The sequence below is a fragment of the Oncorhynchus gorbuscha genome, linkage group LG09 (genome assembly GCF_021184085.1).
Source record: "Oncorhynchus gorbuscha isolate QuinsamMale2020 ecotype Even-year linkage group LG09, OgorEven_v1.0, whole genome shotgun sequence".
NCBI lineage: Eukaryota > Metazoa > Chordata > Actinopteri > Salmoniformes > Salmonidae > Oncorhynchus > Oncorhynchus gorbuscha.
The window spans coordinates 67,300,619-67,318,092 of NC_060181.1; the positions used below are offsets into that span (position 1 = coordinate 67,300,619).

The following is a 17,474-nucleotide window of genomic DNA, read 5'->3' on the forward strand; positions in this document are numbered from 1 at the left end:
CTTCCTGTGGTCTGGTCTGTTGTGTCCTCATTCCCTTTCCTGTTCCCAGAGGCATCATGCCTATAGGGGGACAGGGGCATGTGGCCCCTCAGATTTGTCCTGTAAATACATTTTTTTTTACGCTATCAAATTAGTAAGACAAGCTAGTAAATCTATCTTAGCTGCCATGCCTGCTGGCAAGGTTGGCAGACTTTTGAAAATCAAGCAATAACAATGTACTGAATAAGACACCTTCCTTTTAATCTTTTATCCAGATTTTAGCAGAGAAGCATATTTTGTTTCTTCAAAAGAACCACCAGTCAGGAGGATAGACTGAAGAGATGCTTAGATGTGCAGCAAATATGTATGACTGTATTACATAGAATTAAGCATAATGATTATGGCTCTAAATGGACAGGCGGTGTAGTCCCCCCCCCCCCCCCCCAATACTTTGTGCCCCCTCAGATTTTGCCCCTGCCTGTTCCCTCTCATCACTGACAGACTGCATACCAAATGGCCCCCTACTTCCTATATAGTGCACTACTTTTTCCTGACCGTCTGAATATCAAATGGCCCCCTACTTCCTACATAGTGCACTGCTTTTTCCAGAACCCTGGTCAAAAGTAGTGCACTATATAGGAAATAGGGGGCCATTTGGGATTCCACCCACAGTCAGCTGATCTGCACTGAAGGTCACTGTGCTCAGCTTTGCTAATTAAGGACAAGTCACATGCCTTTTCTCTGTTTGATATTTCCTTTGTTAAAGATTACCCTCGATTCCCATTGCTACCGGTTGAGCAACACTGAAGAAAGAATAAACCAGGACTCTGTGGAAAGCAGTGGCAATTGTCACTGGTTAAATAAGTAAAATGAATAAGGGCAGTGAGTTTGTTTGGCCCTTTTTTAAGCTGGCATGACGACATGTCAGAAGAATTGTTGAAAGTTGGAAGTGGTCATTTGATTTTTTCCTCAAGCAGGCTAGTTTCAACTCTGCGTAGGAAGATATTCCCTTAGCCTGCGCCTTTACAATGACAAACAATAGCTGCTTTTCAGCGATTATACATTTTCATAAGTTGGTTTACAATACAGTAGTCTTGAAAATACCATATTTTTAAATACAGTACTAGTATATTCATATCATATTTGTACATTTTACGTAGGGAAGTACGCAAAGAAACATGACGCAGGAAACACGTAAGCCTGACAAATTATGCAACAAAAAGGCAACCTGTGTATTAATAAATATTTCAATTTTTCTATAAATGAAAGATTCATGCTTTCATGACAGTCGTGCAAAACCTCAACAAATAATTCATAATCTAGAATTACAGGAACCTGTTTAGGACAGAGGAGTAACTTACAGATAGTGGTTATTTTACTCATACTAGCTAAAACAGGGAAATGCAGATCCTATGTTCTCGACAGAGACCAAGCACAAACTGTGCCCAGCTCTTTATTCTTTGTTAATCAAGGGCTCTTTAAAAGCTCAGAGTGTGTCAGGGCCAGAGAGGGGTTTGCCCTCCATTACTTGTCTGGCTCATCACTCTCTCCATCTCGCTCTCTCTCTCCCCATCGATTGGAAGAGCAGAGAAAAGAGTGCTTCTCATTGCTGTTAAAGGCCCTTTGGGGGTCCCAGAGGGACTCAGATGGCCCTTCGATCAACTGCATCTAGGCAGCTAGTGGGTTTCGCTGAAGAGCCCATTGTGTCTGCATCCCAAATGGCACGGAGTCTGCCTGCCCTGATGCTATGGAGCATCACTTAGCCATTAACTGATGTTTATTTAATCAACTCTGCTACACTGTAGGTGCTCGCCCCACTGTATGTTTCTGACTGTGAGTTCAAAATCTAGACACTGCACAGACGTTAGGTTATCAAGCCATTGATTTTCGATTATTCATTTTCACAGTTTTAAAGGATAGAACCGACAATCTATATAACATACACTACATTCCGGTACACTAGCCTACATCTCTAAGCCACTATAGGGACTCGCAAAAGGAGCCCAGGCCTACTTCATGTATATCGTAGAGACTAATTCACATGTAGCTTGTAATTCCTTCACAAAAACCATTCTTCAGTGTGAGGTAAAACAATACAAGATAGAAAAACTTTTTGTTTTCATGTAAAATGTATAGGTTTGCTAAATGGTCCTAAACTATAGTACTCTCTGTTTGTGAACTACATCGGGAAAACAGTTGCACTTCTGTATGTAAAATAGATGAGTAGGGGCGATTGTTTTGGAACTCTCTTGGAAAAACTGCTTGTGAAGGTAGTTGACTATTTTCAGTGGAGTGGTAGGCCTACTCAAAAGATGACACCACAAATTATGTTTATTCTACACAGTAAATAAATACAATCTAGTTCATTTTCAGAAATGTCTGACCAAAGTCTTCAATGTTCCTTCCAGCTATCTCTCTCTCTCTGTCTGTCGCTAATAATCTTCCCTCCCCCTCACACCCTCTCTCTCGCTCAATCAGGTTTTAGCACTGATCCCTATTTGATGGGCTTGAGCCACTTACCGAGGACGCAGTGATCAGATTGAGGCTGATCAGATGTCACATCACTGTGGAAATGTCCAGTCTTAGAAAGCCACTTAACCTTCAGCCCGCCCACTTCACTCCTCCCTGGAAATAATAGTGCATCTAGATAGCAGACCTGGGTTCAAATAGTATTTGAAATAATTTCAAACATCAACATACTTATGACCATACAGACAGCTGATTACTGCATCAAAATGACTTATCGATCCCCTCTCCAAGAAACAAGATGTGGCAGGCAGACAACTAATGCATACAGAGGTTTTAGTCCAGCACCACAGGGCCAGGACTCACTGTAGTTTGTTGCTTTCATGCAGTACAAGCGGTAGGAGACACCCTAACTCTCAGTGTTTCCTGGTTTGTGAAGAAGAGGAATGTTTGATAGGAACATTTAGACAATGTTATGAATATAATGTAACACTAACAGGCTATTTCTCTTTTTGATATTAAAATACATTTCTTAAAAGCATTTGGGACAACACAGATAATTTCTTTGGGTTTTCTACAGATAATTATTTCATGAAATACAACTAATGATGAAATGTGGCCTATTAAGGTCAATTAAAATACCAGTGAGTAGGATACAGGAACAGATATAGGGGGGAAAGCAAAAGGTGTCTATCCTCACGTTCACCCCTGATTAGACCCAATCCTGATCTCTCTCAGAGCTGTCACACTGCCCTTGATCCTCTGTATTACACAACAGACTTCACCTAGGACACACACACGCACACACACACACCTTGAGACGGAGAATGTATTGTACTACCGCTTCATTGAACCATACAGCCCTCCAGTGGAAAAGCGATGTTACTACATCTACAAAGAGGGCTGTGGGCAGCAACACGTGCTCGTTGAAAAATAAGAAAATCGTGATTGAATGATGATCTATTAGGTAATTCAAAACTGTATTATACAATTAATACTCAGGATTATAATTGGAAATGTGGATGTTTCATTGTGCAGATCTCAGTGCTAAAATCATCACCATGTGAGTAACAACAGACAGTGTTAGCTAACGTTAGCTAGCTAGCTAAATGTTTACCAGTTCATTATTTTAACCATAAGGACAAACATAAACCAGCCAACTAGCTGCATTTGATTAACTAGCTATTAGATAGGATCATAAAAATCGTGGTAAAAAGGAAGGAATATGTCTGTCAAAGAAATCCGCCAGCTAGCTAGCCACTTTAAAAAGTGAAGGTATTTCCGTTTTCAAGTTCTTACAATTTCCATACATGTTTTTGCTCATGAGATTCATAGCAAAAAGAAATCATAGCAAAGATGGTGGATAAATGAAGATAGTTCACACAGGCCGTTTACCATTGAAAAAAATGGTCAGTTACGGTCTCCCATAGACACCAATGTAATAGCAACTGGGTCTGGTTTACTTAATAAATTGACTAAGTAGACCAGACCCAGGTGGTGAGGTGTTTTGCTTCCTCTTCCGTCTCTGATTCATAGCACACCTCACTTTTTGTTGAACAACATAGTACAACAGTAGCAAACCAGATTAAATGCCTGAGCCTCTAATTACGTTTCGGTGTCGAAGAACCTGATTGGCTGTCAAAAATCAATCGACAGGTGGCGTGCACGTGCAATCGACAGGTGGCGTGCACGTGCAATGTTTTAAATAATCGCTTCACAACATAATCCCACTTCGACCAAGGTAAATTGACACAACATAATTTGTCAATATTTATCGACAAACTACTTGATATTCTTCGTTACAGTGATGTTAGTTAGAGCTATAATGTCACTGCTTTTAATGTATTGCAAACACCTGTAAAAAAGAAGTTTAGCTGCGTTAGGCTATATATAGTAATGTCATGGGAATGTTATAAATCGGCTTCCATATCTAGTTGAATTGGTTCATATTCAAATAAATCTAAATTACTCAGTTAAATGATCGTTATTAATAGCTAAATGACTAGTCATGTCCACATAAATTCAAACCGCATCTATTAATTTATGGCCTTCGTCAAAGTGCATCGGCTCCATCTGATAGTTGGTTGTATGTTTTTCAGAACATGTGGTATCCCTTCCCAATGCTCATGCCGTTGTCTCTGTCGCCGGAGCCACAGCGTCCATCAGATATTTCTCAAACGCCCTATGCATCAGGGATGATTCAGATGCATATGGTACCTTGTGACCAACGTTTCTTTCAAAATGCAATGAACGGGTTGGCTGGTAAGTCAGAGGGAAGTGCTTTTAAAGATGCAGTATGCAGAAATCGCGCCGCCATTTTCTGGTTGCAAAAATTCTAATAGTACGCCTAACTTCGTTTGTGAAAAAACGAGTATTTGATAATCATTGTACTATACTAAACCGCTGTGATATATATATATATATAAACCAAAAATATTGTATTTTCAGATGTTTGAAATTGGTGTACAAAACAGTAAAATATGCAAAAATGAAAGTACAGAAATGGAGCACTTAAAACAGATCTCTCATGTAGACTTTCTTCCAATGAGAATGACAGATTTATAACTCTCATTTCTATGTGCATTTGGTCAGGTCACCAAAAAATGGCAAATTGCAAGCTTTAAAACCACTGTTTAAACCCCATCCTCCTAGTGGTGCAGCGGTCTAAAGGTGCCTGTTCCATGCTTCCCAGCCAGAACAGTCCGAAAGGGATTGTGCATATATTATTATTTTATGTTTTTGTTTGTTTGGGACTTTTACAATTTTACAACTAAGATGTTTGATGCAGTATTTCTCAATAGAAAAATTTGCATGAAAAGGAGTTGGTGGTTGGTCAACAGTAGGTAGGTATTCTTCAAAGTCTTTGTCATTCAACGAGAGACTCGTTTTCATGCAAATGTTTTCATTGAGAAATACTTCATCAAACATCTTAGTTAGATGTAAAATTGCGCGACTTAGATTTCTTGAGTCATCTTAGATTAGTTGACTATTTTGAGGAAGTGTATACTGGCTATGGTGTCTCAAAAAGGACAAACAGTACTATTGCTGTTTTTTTTTAAGTGAAGGTCTTTTAAGAGTGTATGCAAGCACACACGTTCGGCTAGGTGCCAGCTGAATTGAAGTATGTTGACGCCTTATGGCACTGAATCTACAGCCTGGGGTTCGATCCTAGGCTGTCGCACAGCTGGCCATGACCAGGATCACCATAGGGCGGCGCACATTTGGCTCAGCACCGTCGGGGTTAGGGGAGGGTTTGCCCGGAGACTTTCTTTGGTTTATCACACTCTAGCGACTCTTTGTGGCAGGCCGGGCGCGTGCAAGCTGACTTCGGTAGTCAGTCGAAAGGTGTTTCCTTCGACACATTGGTGAGGCTGGCTTATGGGTTAAGCGAGCAGTGTTTTTTTTTTTTAAGCAGCTCGGCTTGTCCGGTCATGTTTTGACCTTCGCCTCTCCCGAGCCCATTGGGTAGTAGCAGCAATGAGACAAGATCGTAACTACCAAATGGATATCATGAAATTGGGGAGAAAAATGTTAAATTATTTTAAAGTTAAGCACGAGGGATGCTTCTTCTTGCAACTCATAACCAATGGAATGCACTTTCACTTTAACTTGAGCTTTACAAATTCATTACAACATATGTCCAAACCATTTATGTTCTCCTTCATTGCCTTGGGAAAAGACATGCATTAATAATGTGCCTTTACCTCAATACAGACCCTCCGTCTTTGTGGATAGAGGACTGCAGGAAATTCCTTCTCAACAGGTATAGACCATGTCTATTAGTCCCAGCACATTCTTCATGCTGTAATGTGAGAATCATGAACAAGAAATAATCTATTGTGCATCCCATTTCTCAACCCTTCTGCTGAAGTGTGCACTTGCACACACTCCCTGACATGGTCTCAATAATGGTGGAAATTCTGTCCAGCCAACACTTACACCAATCCAATGCTTTTAAATTCAAGAATAGGAGTATGCAAGTGCATACTTTGGGAGAGGTTTGGCGTATCGGGAAGCAACCTAGGTCCAACTCTGCATGTTACAGGTCTGTGTTTGACCTGGTGAAAGTCACCCATTTCCTGGAGCTGACAGACCCCAAGCTGCTGGGTTGGTACTTATCGCTGCCTGTGGAGGATAGGAAGCTCATACAAGGTACAGTGGTGACCAGGGAAGGTTATATAATAGACAAACAAAAAAAACAATAGTGTCCTTATAGTTTTGCCGTCAAATTACGAAACAGTTGTATAGAATCCCTATCCAGGGCTACCAATTGCCTGTAAAATATTAATCCTATTGACAGCCTACTTTCTGTAGTCTCAGTGAAAGCTGAGCCACGGATTAATTCTTTCCCTTTCAACTTTCTGTTCCACAGAGGAAGGAGGACTCCATCGGTTTCTGCAGAGGCATCCGGCTCTGAACGTAGCCAGACAACTGGTTTATGTGAAACGTGAGTTATGGCTCTGCTTGACTTTAACTGTTTTCTGTTGTAACCCTGGTTTGAATTATCCTTGAGCACTGGCGTACCAGTGCTCATAGCATATGAACACATCATAAACCATGTCAAAATGTGTAGATTAACAGGAAATTAGCTTTTAAAACAGCAAACCTTTCTTTCAGCCTCATGACGATGTGTAGAATATCATGATATTAGTTATAAAAATGTACATTTTGCTCTGCCCCATGGCTAAATGTGTAGAGTTGCAGGAAATGTGCTTTAAAACAGCATCTGTTTATTTTTGTCCCATGGCAAAATGTGTAGAATTACAATACATTTTTCTGAGAACAATGGCCCTTTAAACCTTGCAGGGGGCCTTGTGAAACAGGTACAACACTGTCTCAGAGAAAGAATAGCCTATATATCAGAATTACATATACCTGTAAACTGTCTTTACTCAATTAATAGTTGTATTATACTTTTATAACACTTTTTATTTGATCATGTTAAAATGTTTATTTTGTGTACAGAACAGGTGAGAGGTTGCTGGAAACCTCCTGCTGTTACGCAGACGATGTCGTCAAACCTAAACAAGTATGTGTTCTCTCCTGTCAATTCAGATAACTACATTTGTTGATCACCAGGTGTGATTCTACAACCAGTAGTTGACCAGAGGAAAAATAACAATTGTCCTAAATTTAGCATGGTTTCGGCTATTCTCAGATCCAGAAGGCCCACATTCTATGGTGTGATTCAGTGTCCCAACTGTGGAACCAGTTGTTCTTCAGGAGCTAAAATATGCCGACGCTGTAGCACACCTATCCATAAGGAGATCCCGGCATGCCATTCAGGTGTGGTTTAAAATCATAATTCAAAACAGACTGTAATATTTGCATTGTGTGGACAGATTTGCTATCTTGGAAGGAACATGCCCATTCATAGTCAGTTGTATACTAGTGCACAGTCAATGGGTAATATTAAATGTCTCTCATTCCACACTAGCAGTTAAGTAATATTACTTTATGAATTCCACAAAGTTACATTGATTTCACCACCATAAGTTGTTTTCCTTTAGCTCTGTTTCTTTATTTTGATACAACCATGTTGTTGTCTTCCTCATAGAAGAGGAGAAAGAGTTAGGTCTTCTTCCCAACAACGTGAAGGAGGAGCTTAATCTGTTCAACTGTTCAGGGCACGGAGGAGTCCAGTCAGTCCAAGCCCACCACCAGGCGGAAGCAGGAGCAGTGCAACAGTTCAGGGGATGTCAGCCTCAGTCCTTTACTACTACTACTACCTTCCCATCCACAACAGTGGGCTGTCTGGTCAACCTTCAGGATAGCTTCCAGTCAGCCTGTGGTGATACCAGTGGCAGCCATATTGGAGCCACAGAGGATTCTCCAGGCCAACAGGAGGCGCACTTCTCCAAGGTCGAGCTGCTCTCTCAGCTGTGGGAGGAAGGGCGGTGGCAGGATGGCAACAACTGCAGTAGTGTGGCGGTATATAAGGATCCGTCTGCCCAGACTAGCTTCTCTCTGGATATGGAGCTGGAGATACAAAGCCAGAGAGGAAAAACCCTGAGCCAGTCTGCCATCGAAAGCCAGGAGGGTGAATCCATGGCCAAATCCATGTCCATGCATGACCACATGGCAGACTTCCCCATGTTGGACCGGGAAACTCCTCCAGAGTACTACAGCTTCAACAGCACTAGGATGGACCGCACAGAGTGGAACGACACCAGCATCAACACCAGCCAGTTAGCAGAGCCGGACCGCGACGACTCACTATCACTCATGGCCACCATTAAGAGCACTGAGCAGCCTAGCGGCGCAGTGGAGGTGGAGCCACCTGAAGGCAGTATGGTGTCTTCCTGCGCTGGAGACCGCAGCGAGTACTGTGATTGGACTTACGACAACTGCCCCGGCAACCTAGCAAATGAGGAAGAGGCCTCAAGATGCCAGATAGAGAATAACGGTGTCGACTACCGGAGCCTCATGAAAGAGGATGGGAGTATTCTCATGTATAAAGCAAGTAATGAGGGGACACCTGACTTAAACGTGACACCCCCTCAAGGCCAAACCAAAATGGACCAGTCTGGTTGGTCTAGAGAGAGTCTCAGTGCACCCCAAACCCTGAAGAAAGAGGAGCTGTCCATCTATGAGGAGTCCTTCTTGTCAATAAGCCCTGGTGGGGCATCGGCGGACGTCGTGACCACCACACAGCATGAGAACGGTATGTCTACGTTCTCGCTAGTCAATCTGAACCAGACTTTTGATCTCTCGCCTTCACGGGTCACAGAAGCCAGGCTAAGCACAGCCGACCATTCAACATCTAAACATGTGTTGGTTGGTATTGACCACAGTCTAACAGGCTGCAACCAGAACACACAAACTCAGGGCACAGCTACAACTGACAAGTCTGTCATCACTGAAGTCCACATGGCAGACCTGGAGTATCTGACTGAGGTACAGTTAATGCTCCTCCTGTAATGTTCGTAATCATTCAGATTTCCTTTTTACTGAAATACATTTCTTCAATATCTAAATGTCTAAGGAATTCATCAAGCTGAAATTTTCTCAAGAGGAACTGAAAGAGCTGAAAGAGCAAATGGCAAGGTATTTTAGACACTTCATTCTGTTATACCTCCATTTCCAATTTTTTTTTGTTGAGATCGTGGAAAATATCCATGGTTCTATTCTATCTGCTGAGGTGCTGATCATGGCTATGTCTGTTGCTGCCTGTATCAGCTCTGCAGGCGGTGTGAGTGTGAGAGATGTAAGAGGCTGCGACAACGCGGACCGTGGGCAATGTGACTGTGGCCAGCGTGCCATGCGGGCAGAGCTGAACCTGCTGGCCCTGCAGTATGGGATGTGCCAACGGCACTGCTGGAGACGCTACTACACCTCACCTGAGGGAGACCGTCTGGTCCAGGGGTAAGGAACAGGACAGGAGATATGACAGCTTGGCACCTTACAAAGTTGTGCAGAACTGTCGTACATAATTTATTCCAGGGTAAGGGACAGGAGACAGCAGGGCACATCACGATTAAACTCATTGATTTATTCAATGAGTTCAAAAGATCATTGGACATATATCTGTTAGTGTTATTTCTATTTGATCGTACATTTCTCCTGCTGATCATTCAGTTAGGCATTATAATGGTCATGTAGCTGTTGCATACACCTTCCCTGTTATGGCAGCTCTAAAAATCCTCTTAATTGAACATTTTGTTTTTAGTCCAGGAAACCAACGCTATATTATTCCTATGTTATCATTCCAGTATGTAAACTCGGCAAAAAAAGAAACGTTCCTATCTTTCAAAGATAATTTGTAAAAATACAAATTACTTCACAGATCTTCATTGTAAAGGGTTTGAACACTGTTTCCAATGCTTGTTCAATGAACCATAAACAATGAATATGCACCTGTGGAACGGTCGTTAAGACACTAACAGCTTACAGACGCTAGGCAATTAAGGTCACAGTTCTGAAAACTGAGGACACTAAAGAGGTCTTTCTACTAACTCTGAAAAAAAACAAATTATTATGCCCAGGGTCCCTGCTCATCTGCGTGAACGTGCCTTAGGCATGCTGCAAGGAGGCATGAGGACTGCAGATGTGGCCAGGGCAATCAGACCATCCGCAATAGTCTGAGAGAGGCTGGACTGAGGGCTCGTAGGCATGTTGTAAGGCAGGTCCTCACCAGACATCACCGGCAACAACGTCTCCTATGGGCACAAACCCACTGTCACTGGACCAGACGGGACTGGCAAAAAGTCGCTGTTTTGTCTCACTAGGGGTGATGGTCGAATTCTCTGGAGCGGGATCGATTTGGAGGTGGAGGTTCCGTCATATTCTGGGGCGGTGTGTCACAGCATCATCGTACTGAGCTTGTCATTGCAGGCAATCTCAACGCTGTGCCTTACAGGGAAGACTTCCTCCCTCGTGGTTCCCTTCCTGCAGGCTCATCCTGACATGACCCACCAGCATGACAATGCCACCAGCCATGCTGCTCGTTCTGTGCGTGATTTCCTGCAAGACAGGAATGTCAGTGTTCTACCATGGCCAGCGAGGAGCCCGGATCTCAATCCCATTGAGCATGTCTGGGACCTGTTGGATCGGAGGGTGAGGGCTAGGGCCATTCGCTCCCAGAAATATCTGGGAACAGGTGCCTTGGTGGAAGAGTGGGGTAACATCTCACAGCAAGATCTGGCAAATCTGGTGCAGTCCATGAGGAGGAGATTCATTGCAGTACTTAATGCAGCTGGTGGCCACACCAGATAAAGACTTACTTTTAATTTTGACCCCCCCTTCCCCCCTTTGTTCAGGGACACATTATTCCATTTGTTAGTCACATGTCTGTGGACGTTGTTCAGTTTGTCTCAGTTATTGAATCATTTGTTGATACAAATATTTACCCATGTTAAGTTTGCTGAAAATTAACAGTTGACAGTGAGAGGCTGTTTCTTTTTTTTGTTGCTGAGTTTATATTCCCATCCCCCTGTAGGACTGAGGGCCCTCCTGAGAGCCTGGTGACAGTGCTGCAGCTCCTGGAGGTAGACTACAGAGAGATGAGGAGACGCGTCCTGTCAGGTATACCCCTGGACCAGCTCAGGCCCCTGTCTGTCGACTCCCAGAGGATCACCTCAGGGACCAGCTATGTCCCCCAACATGTAAATTCCCTCTGGTGCCCTTCCTTCCCCTCAGTACATTGTGTTTGTACTATGCAGTGTGGATCTCATGGTTGTTTTTCCCCTTTTCAGATAATTGACGAGTCTTTGGGAAATGCTCTGTCTGAGTATGTATTTGACTAATTGAATAATGAGTGAGTGAATGAATGAATGAATGAAGTTGGCTGTTTTTAAGATATTTTCTATCCTCCAGTGCCTCAGGTAGGAGCTCCCAGCAGTTGCAGGTAGAGGATGCCCGTGTCGACGACGCCAGTGCAGGTGGTGATGGAGAGTTAAACAGACCCAGTCTGTCCCAGTCTGTTTTATCAGTCCTTGGACAGGATGATGGGATTTTTGGCAGGATCAAGGTAGAAGGGCCCGTTGGTAACCCAAAGGATGAGGACTGCAGATCTGTGAAAGCGGTCATCCACCTCCCCCAGCAGCCTGTGGTCAACCGGAGGCCCAGGCCAGGTAATGAGACCTGTTTATTCATTCATCAATGGTTTATTTGAATAAGGAGGGATCGATACAAACACATTGGCGCATTGAATTTATAAACATACAATACGTTGCACTACAGTGTTCCATAGTTTTCACAAAGCTGGTTCCGATCCACCTGGATTTCAGAACTCTCGCACTCAACAGGTGGAACCAAAGACCACAACTCCAGCGAGGCGTGGTTCGATGCAGAGGAGGACCTTGAGCCTGGTGGTGTAGAGCTGAAGGAAGGAGGTCTGGCTGAGGTCCTGGTGGAGGAAGGAAATGGCAAGAATAGGGTTGAGGGGGAAAAGCCACATGACAAACATACCCCTAAAGATTTTTCGTTTACGGGTATTTGAGTTTCAAATGTTTCAATGTGTGTTGTACATAATTTGACTGAATCTTGCTGAATTTTATATTTCTGTAACACTACCTACAGGTACATAAGGATTTCATGACACATTCATAACCCACACCTAACAAGTTCATAGGCAGTGTTCATAAATATTCATTCATATTTAGGAATAATTGGGGAGAAGGATCAGAGCTCCTTCCTGTGCATCACAGACCTTCCCAGTGATGTAACGGAGGTAAGCCTCATCATGTGACAATGTCTCCAACTCAATCAATCTTCAATTCCTTGCCTCTGTTGCGTCAAATGTTTTGGAGAAGTTCCAAGGTCCCTTCCCTTGGACCTTCTTCTCCAATGCTGTTGAAAGGAAGCAAGGAGATTGACGAATCTCGGATAAAAATGGGAAAGTTGGAGTGATTTGGCCACCAGGGGCCAACAGACCCTAATAAGTCTCCTGTCTGTCTTCATAGAGAGAAGTTATGCTCTGGTTTGAGAAGTATCAGGCTTCTGAAGTGAGCATTTCCACCTTCAGCAACAACCTCCGGTAAAATAAAACCAGTGACCCTGTAGAATGAGACTACGTTAAGGAATGTATAAGCGTTCCAAGGCAACTTAACTGTTACATCAAGATTTCAATATAATAACATCAACATACTTTTGTATAAAGATATTGTCCCCTCACATGAAGCAATGGAGTACATGTCAATGTTAACACCTTCTCTCTCTGTTCCATGCAGAGTTGCTATAGTGACTGTGAGTGGTCCAAAGATGGCTGACAGTGCAGTGAGTGAGATGGACGGGTGCAGTATGCATGGACAGACAGTGCATGTGGCGCACATCTGCAGCCCAAGCCACACTGGTAACCAGAGCCAGAGCCAGGGTCAGGGGCGGCAAACCCAGCAGCAGCATATTCCCTCAGCCAGCACCAAGGCAGGGCCCTCTGGAGACACTCCATGCCCCCAAGACTCCAAGAGGAGAAACACCCATATCACCACCCCACTGATGGTTAGGTTCTCTACAGTTTTAGTTTTGTAGTCGGGGATTGTAAATGGGAATTTTATTTGTTTTCAACCTGTTGCAATGTGTGGATTGCTCCCTGAATTATTGGTCAATAATGATTGCTTCTCATGTCTTTGGTCTCTGTTCTTGTCTGTCTCTCTCTCCAGCCCCTGCAACTCAGCCTCCAGAAGAGGACCACCGTGTGTGACTCCCCCACCGCGTCGGGGACCTGTGTGCCCCAGCACTACGCCACCATGGGTAGTTTCGATACACTGATGGCCCATTTGTCATTGCGCCACCCAGAGGCAGGGAGGCAAAGGATTGTAGATGCCCTGCTGGACCTGAGGGCCAAACACCAGGGGTTCCTCAGTGGCCTGCCTCTCAAGACCATTGTAAACATGACCTCTGACCTGCTGACACGATAAGGACTCCACTTTCTATTCTATTGTTGATATTTGTTGTTGTTGAAACACAGGTTACAGGTTTGCCCAAAGCCAGGCTTTTGATTTACTTGGATGTAGTAAACAACTTATCCACTGTTTTGTTTGTTCCTCACATATGGAATGTTATTACTCTACTCTTTTGCTACAATACTCAGTGAATTGTTTTATCTACTTTTGAACCTGAAAAGTGCAAATATAAAAAATATAAAATTAGTTTGCAAATGGTTCAATTACAATTGAATTGTTAAGTTAATTCAAATCACAGTAGAATTGCAAAGGAGTTTTGCAGAATGTTTTATGTTCTGTTTCAGTTTAAATAAATCTGAGAACCTGAAATGTTCTTGGATATCAGGGTAGGTTGTGTTTAAAAATACATTTGTTTTGTTCTCAACAGGACAATTTGCTTAATGTCTGGAAGTGTAGTTCACATATCCTTCCAGATTCTACCATTTTCCCCTTTGTCCACCCTTTCAGTATTAGAATACTGTTATTGACAAAGCTACAGTGCCTTCAGAAAGTATTCATACCCCTTGACTTATTCCACATTTTGTCAGACTGAATTCAAAATGGATTAAATAGATCTACACACAATACCCCATAATGACAAAGTAAGCATGTTTTTAGATTTTTATTTTTGTCATATGTATTGAAAATGAAATGCCGAAGCATCTCATTTACATCAATGTTCACACCCCTGAGTCAATACTTTGTAGAAGCACCTTTGGCAGTGATTACAGCTGTGAGTCTTTCTGGGTAAGTCTAAGAGCTTTGCACACCTGGATTGTGTAACATTTGCCCATTATTATTTTCAGAATTGGTTGTTGGTCTTTGTTACAACCATTTTCAGGTTTTGCCATAGATTTTCAAGCTGTAACTCAGACACTCAGGAACATTCACTGTCTTCTTGGTAAGGAATTCCAGTGTAGATTTGGTCTTGTTTTAGGTTATTGTCCTGCTGAAAGGTGAATTGATCTCCCAGTGTCTGGTGGAAAGCAGACAACCAGGTTTTCCTCTAGGATTTTGCCTGTCCTCACTGCCATAATATTGTTTTTTGTTTTCTTTTATACTCCCCAGTCCTTTACGATTACAAGCATACCCATAACATGACGCTTCCACCACTGTATTTTCCGAAGGAACTGTACTTATTAGCCTGTTGGATGTATAATTTCAGTTTGGATATTGTTGCTTTAATAAAAGAGACTATAGTTTGGGATGTTGTGTGGGTTGTGAATTGAGTTTCTCTCTCAGCCCCAGCTAGCCTTGATGTGTTTGTATAACATGCATAGGCATACATCTCTCTTTATCATGCAAATTCTCACATTTCAGTTAATGGCCAGCAGATGGTGCAAGCTTCCAGGTTTTGTTGATCGCTGAATACTAGACTGAATAATCTACTGAGCTGGGCCAGTGAGGTGTAAACCATAGGGTATTACTGCGCATGTTAAAGCGGTGCTGATTACATGAGCTCCCCGAACATTAGTAATCACTAATCAAATTTATTGATAAAGCCCTTCTTACATCAGCTGATATCTCAAAGTTCTGTACAGAAACCCAGCCTAAAACGCCAAACCGCAAGCAATGCAGGTGTAAGCACGGTGGCTAGGAAAAACTCCCTAGAAAGGCCAGAACCTAGGAAGAAACCTAGAGGAACCAGGCTGAGGGGTGGCCAGTCCTCTTCTGGCTGTGCCGGGTGGAGATTATAACAGAACATGGCCAAGATGTTCAAATGTTCATAGACGACCAGCAGGGTCAAATTATTATCAGTGGTTGTAAAGGGTGCAACAGGTCAGCACTTCAGGAGTAAATGTCAGTTGGCTTTTCATAGCCGATCATTCAGAGTATCTCTACCGCTCCTGCAGTCTCCAGGGCGTTGAAACAGCAGGTCTGGGACAGTTAGCACATTCGGTGAATAGGTCAGGGATTTCATAGCCGCAGGAAGAACAGTTGAAACTGGAGCAGCAGCACAACCAGGTGGACTGGGGACAGCAAGGAGACCTCAGGGCACATGGTCCTAGGGCTCAGGTCCTCTGAGAAAGAAAGAATTAGAGAGAGCAATTCACACAGGAGAAATACTCCAGAAAAACACTGACCCTAGCCCCCCCCGACACAAACTATTGCAGCATAAATACTGGAGGCTGAGACAGAGGGGTCAGGAAACACTGGGCCCCGTCTGACTATACTCCCGGACAGGGCCAAACAGGCAGGATATAACCCCACCCACTTTGCCAAAGCACAGCCCCCACACCACTATAGGGATATCTTCAACCACCAACTTACCATCCTGAGACAAGGCCGAGTATAGCTCACGAAGATCTCCCCCACGGCACAACCCAAGTGGGGACGCCAACCCAGACAGGAAAATCACATCAGTGACTCAACCCACTCAAGTGACGCATCACTCCTAGGGATGGCATGGAAGAGCAAATCTAAGCCAGTGACTCAGACCCTGTAATAGGGTTTGATGCAGAGAATCCCAGTGGAGAGGGGAACCAGCCAGGCAGAGACAGCCAAGGGCGGTTTGTTGCTCCAGTGGTATACAATCTGATATACCACGGCTATCAGCCAATCAGCATTCAGGGCTCGAATAACCCAGTTTATAATGACTGTTGTTGCCCTGCCAGGCAAACATGGATGTGTGTCTGTTATCTGTGTCAATGCAACGTGTTGAAGTCATCTGAGGTGTTTAACAAACGAAAGGGTTAACCATAGAAAATGATAGAGGCCTCTAGTGGACAAAAGGCTGTTTTAGCATGGGCAGTGCCATTTAGTGCTTCCACCGTGCTTCCGCCATTTTAAAGTAGTAAGCTGGGTGGTGTTCCTATTGGTTGTAGCCTCAACAGCGACGCCGATGCTGTCACAGGCGCTATAATGGCATCGTAATGGAGACGACTCCTCTGTCTATCTCTATGGGGTTAACGAATGGGCGGAGACTAGCGGCTGGATTTGCAACTATAGAGACTGATTAAAACACACATTTGCTAGGGAAAAGCTATTCTAATGAACTGAAATTTTGTTCTACATTTCGACCGAACTTCTACTTTCAACTAATTTTGACTGGCAATTATTGCACAAAAATAAGGGCTTATAACCATTTGAAAAGTAATGGAAAACAATAACCAATGGTGTCAGTTATGAGTGAACTCCGGACATCATGGTAAACTGGCTCTGCATAACTACTTTCAAAAATCACAGCTTTTGACTTCTTAAACCCAACATTGCAAAATATTGTTTTCCTCCTGTTGTACGGAATTCTTCAGAAGGACAATGAATTGTAATGTTTGTCTGGAGGTCGCGTTTACATTATGAGGCCGATTAGCTTTGCTGGAGTTCAAATGGACAAAGAGAATGGTTCACTAGTCTTCACCGAGCGAGCAGACAGAACCTGGATCTAAAGTGAGGTTCAACTGCCGACTTCAGTGCCATAACTTCACAAACATAGACTTTTGAATATCGGACCCACTACGAGGAAATTATGTGGAGCCCATTGCAGTTGGTGTACCGTACAGCCTTCGGCTGCATGGTTCTGGAAATATTTATTCACAATGTTGCACAAGGTAAGAACGTTTTTTTTCTTCTTGAAAATGAGGAGCAAAACATTCTCGAAACGTGTTCTAAATGGCCTATACTGGCTGTAATCCACGGGAAGGTGTTCTA

General features: G+C 43.2%; 2 protein-coding genes across 7 annotated transcripts in view; both read left to right on the forward strand.

Annotated features, from left to right (window-relative positions):
• The first annotated feature begins 3,312 nt into the window (after nucleotides 1-3,312).
• rbm44 (RNA binding motif protein 44) lies at nucleotides 3,313-14,778 on the forward strand. Of its 6 annotated transcripts, none has more exons than XM_046361076.1 (18): nucleotides 3,324-3,412; nucleotides 4,545-4,707; nucleotides 6,160-6,208; nucleotides 6,491-6,597; nucleotides 6,818-6,892; nucleotides 7,411-7,474; nucleotides 7,604-7,731; nucleotides 8,003-9,342; nucleotides 9,431-9,492; nucleotides 9,625-9,810; nucleotides 11,384-11,549; nucleotides 11,640-11,674; nucleotides 11,761-12,017; nucleotides 12,192-12,377; nucleotides 12,549-12,616; nucleotides 12,849-12,922; nucleotides 13,116-13,383; nucleotides 13,545-14,778. In XM_046361076.1, the coding sequence occupies exons 2-18, from the start codon at nucleotides 4,548-4,550 to the stop codon at nucleotides 13,800-13,802; spliced, it is 3,483 nt and encodes a 1,160-aa protein (XP_046217032.1). In that variant the 5' UTR covers nucleotides 3,324-3,412; nucleotides 4,545-4,547; the 3' UTR covers nucleotides 13,803-14,778. The 6 variants fall into 6 exon arrangements, with proteins under 6 accessions (XP_046217037.1, XP_046217032.1, XP_046217031.1 ...); XM_046361075.1 differs by lacking the exon at nucleotides 3,324-3,412 and adding an exon at nucleotides 4,083-4,186; XM_046361078.1 differs by lacking the exon at nucleotides 3,324-3,412 and adding an exon at nucleotides 4,083-4,186 and having other exon boundaries at nucleotides 12,192-12,311.
• A 1,959-nt stretch (nucleotides 14,779-16,737) lies between these two features.
• The window catches only part of itgb5 (integrin, beta 5), an 87,254-nt gene continuing 86,517 nt past the window's right edge, over nucleotides 16,738-17,474 (forward strand). Inside the window, exon 1 of the mRNA XM_046363186.1 lies at nucleotides 16,738-17,374. Coding sequence (XP_046219142.1) covers nucleotides 17,293-17,374 — 82 coding nt within the window. The 5' untranslated portion in view covers nucleotides 16,738-17,292. The remainder of the gene's footprint in view (nucleotides 17,375-17,474) is intronic.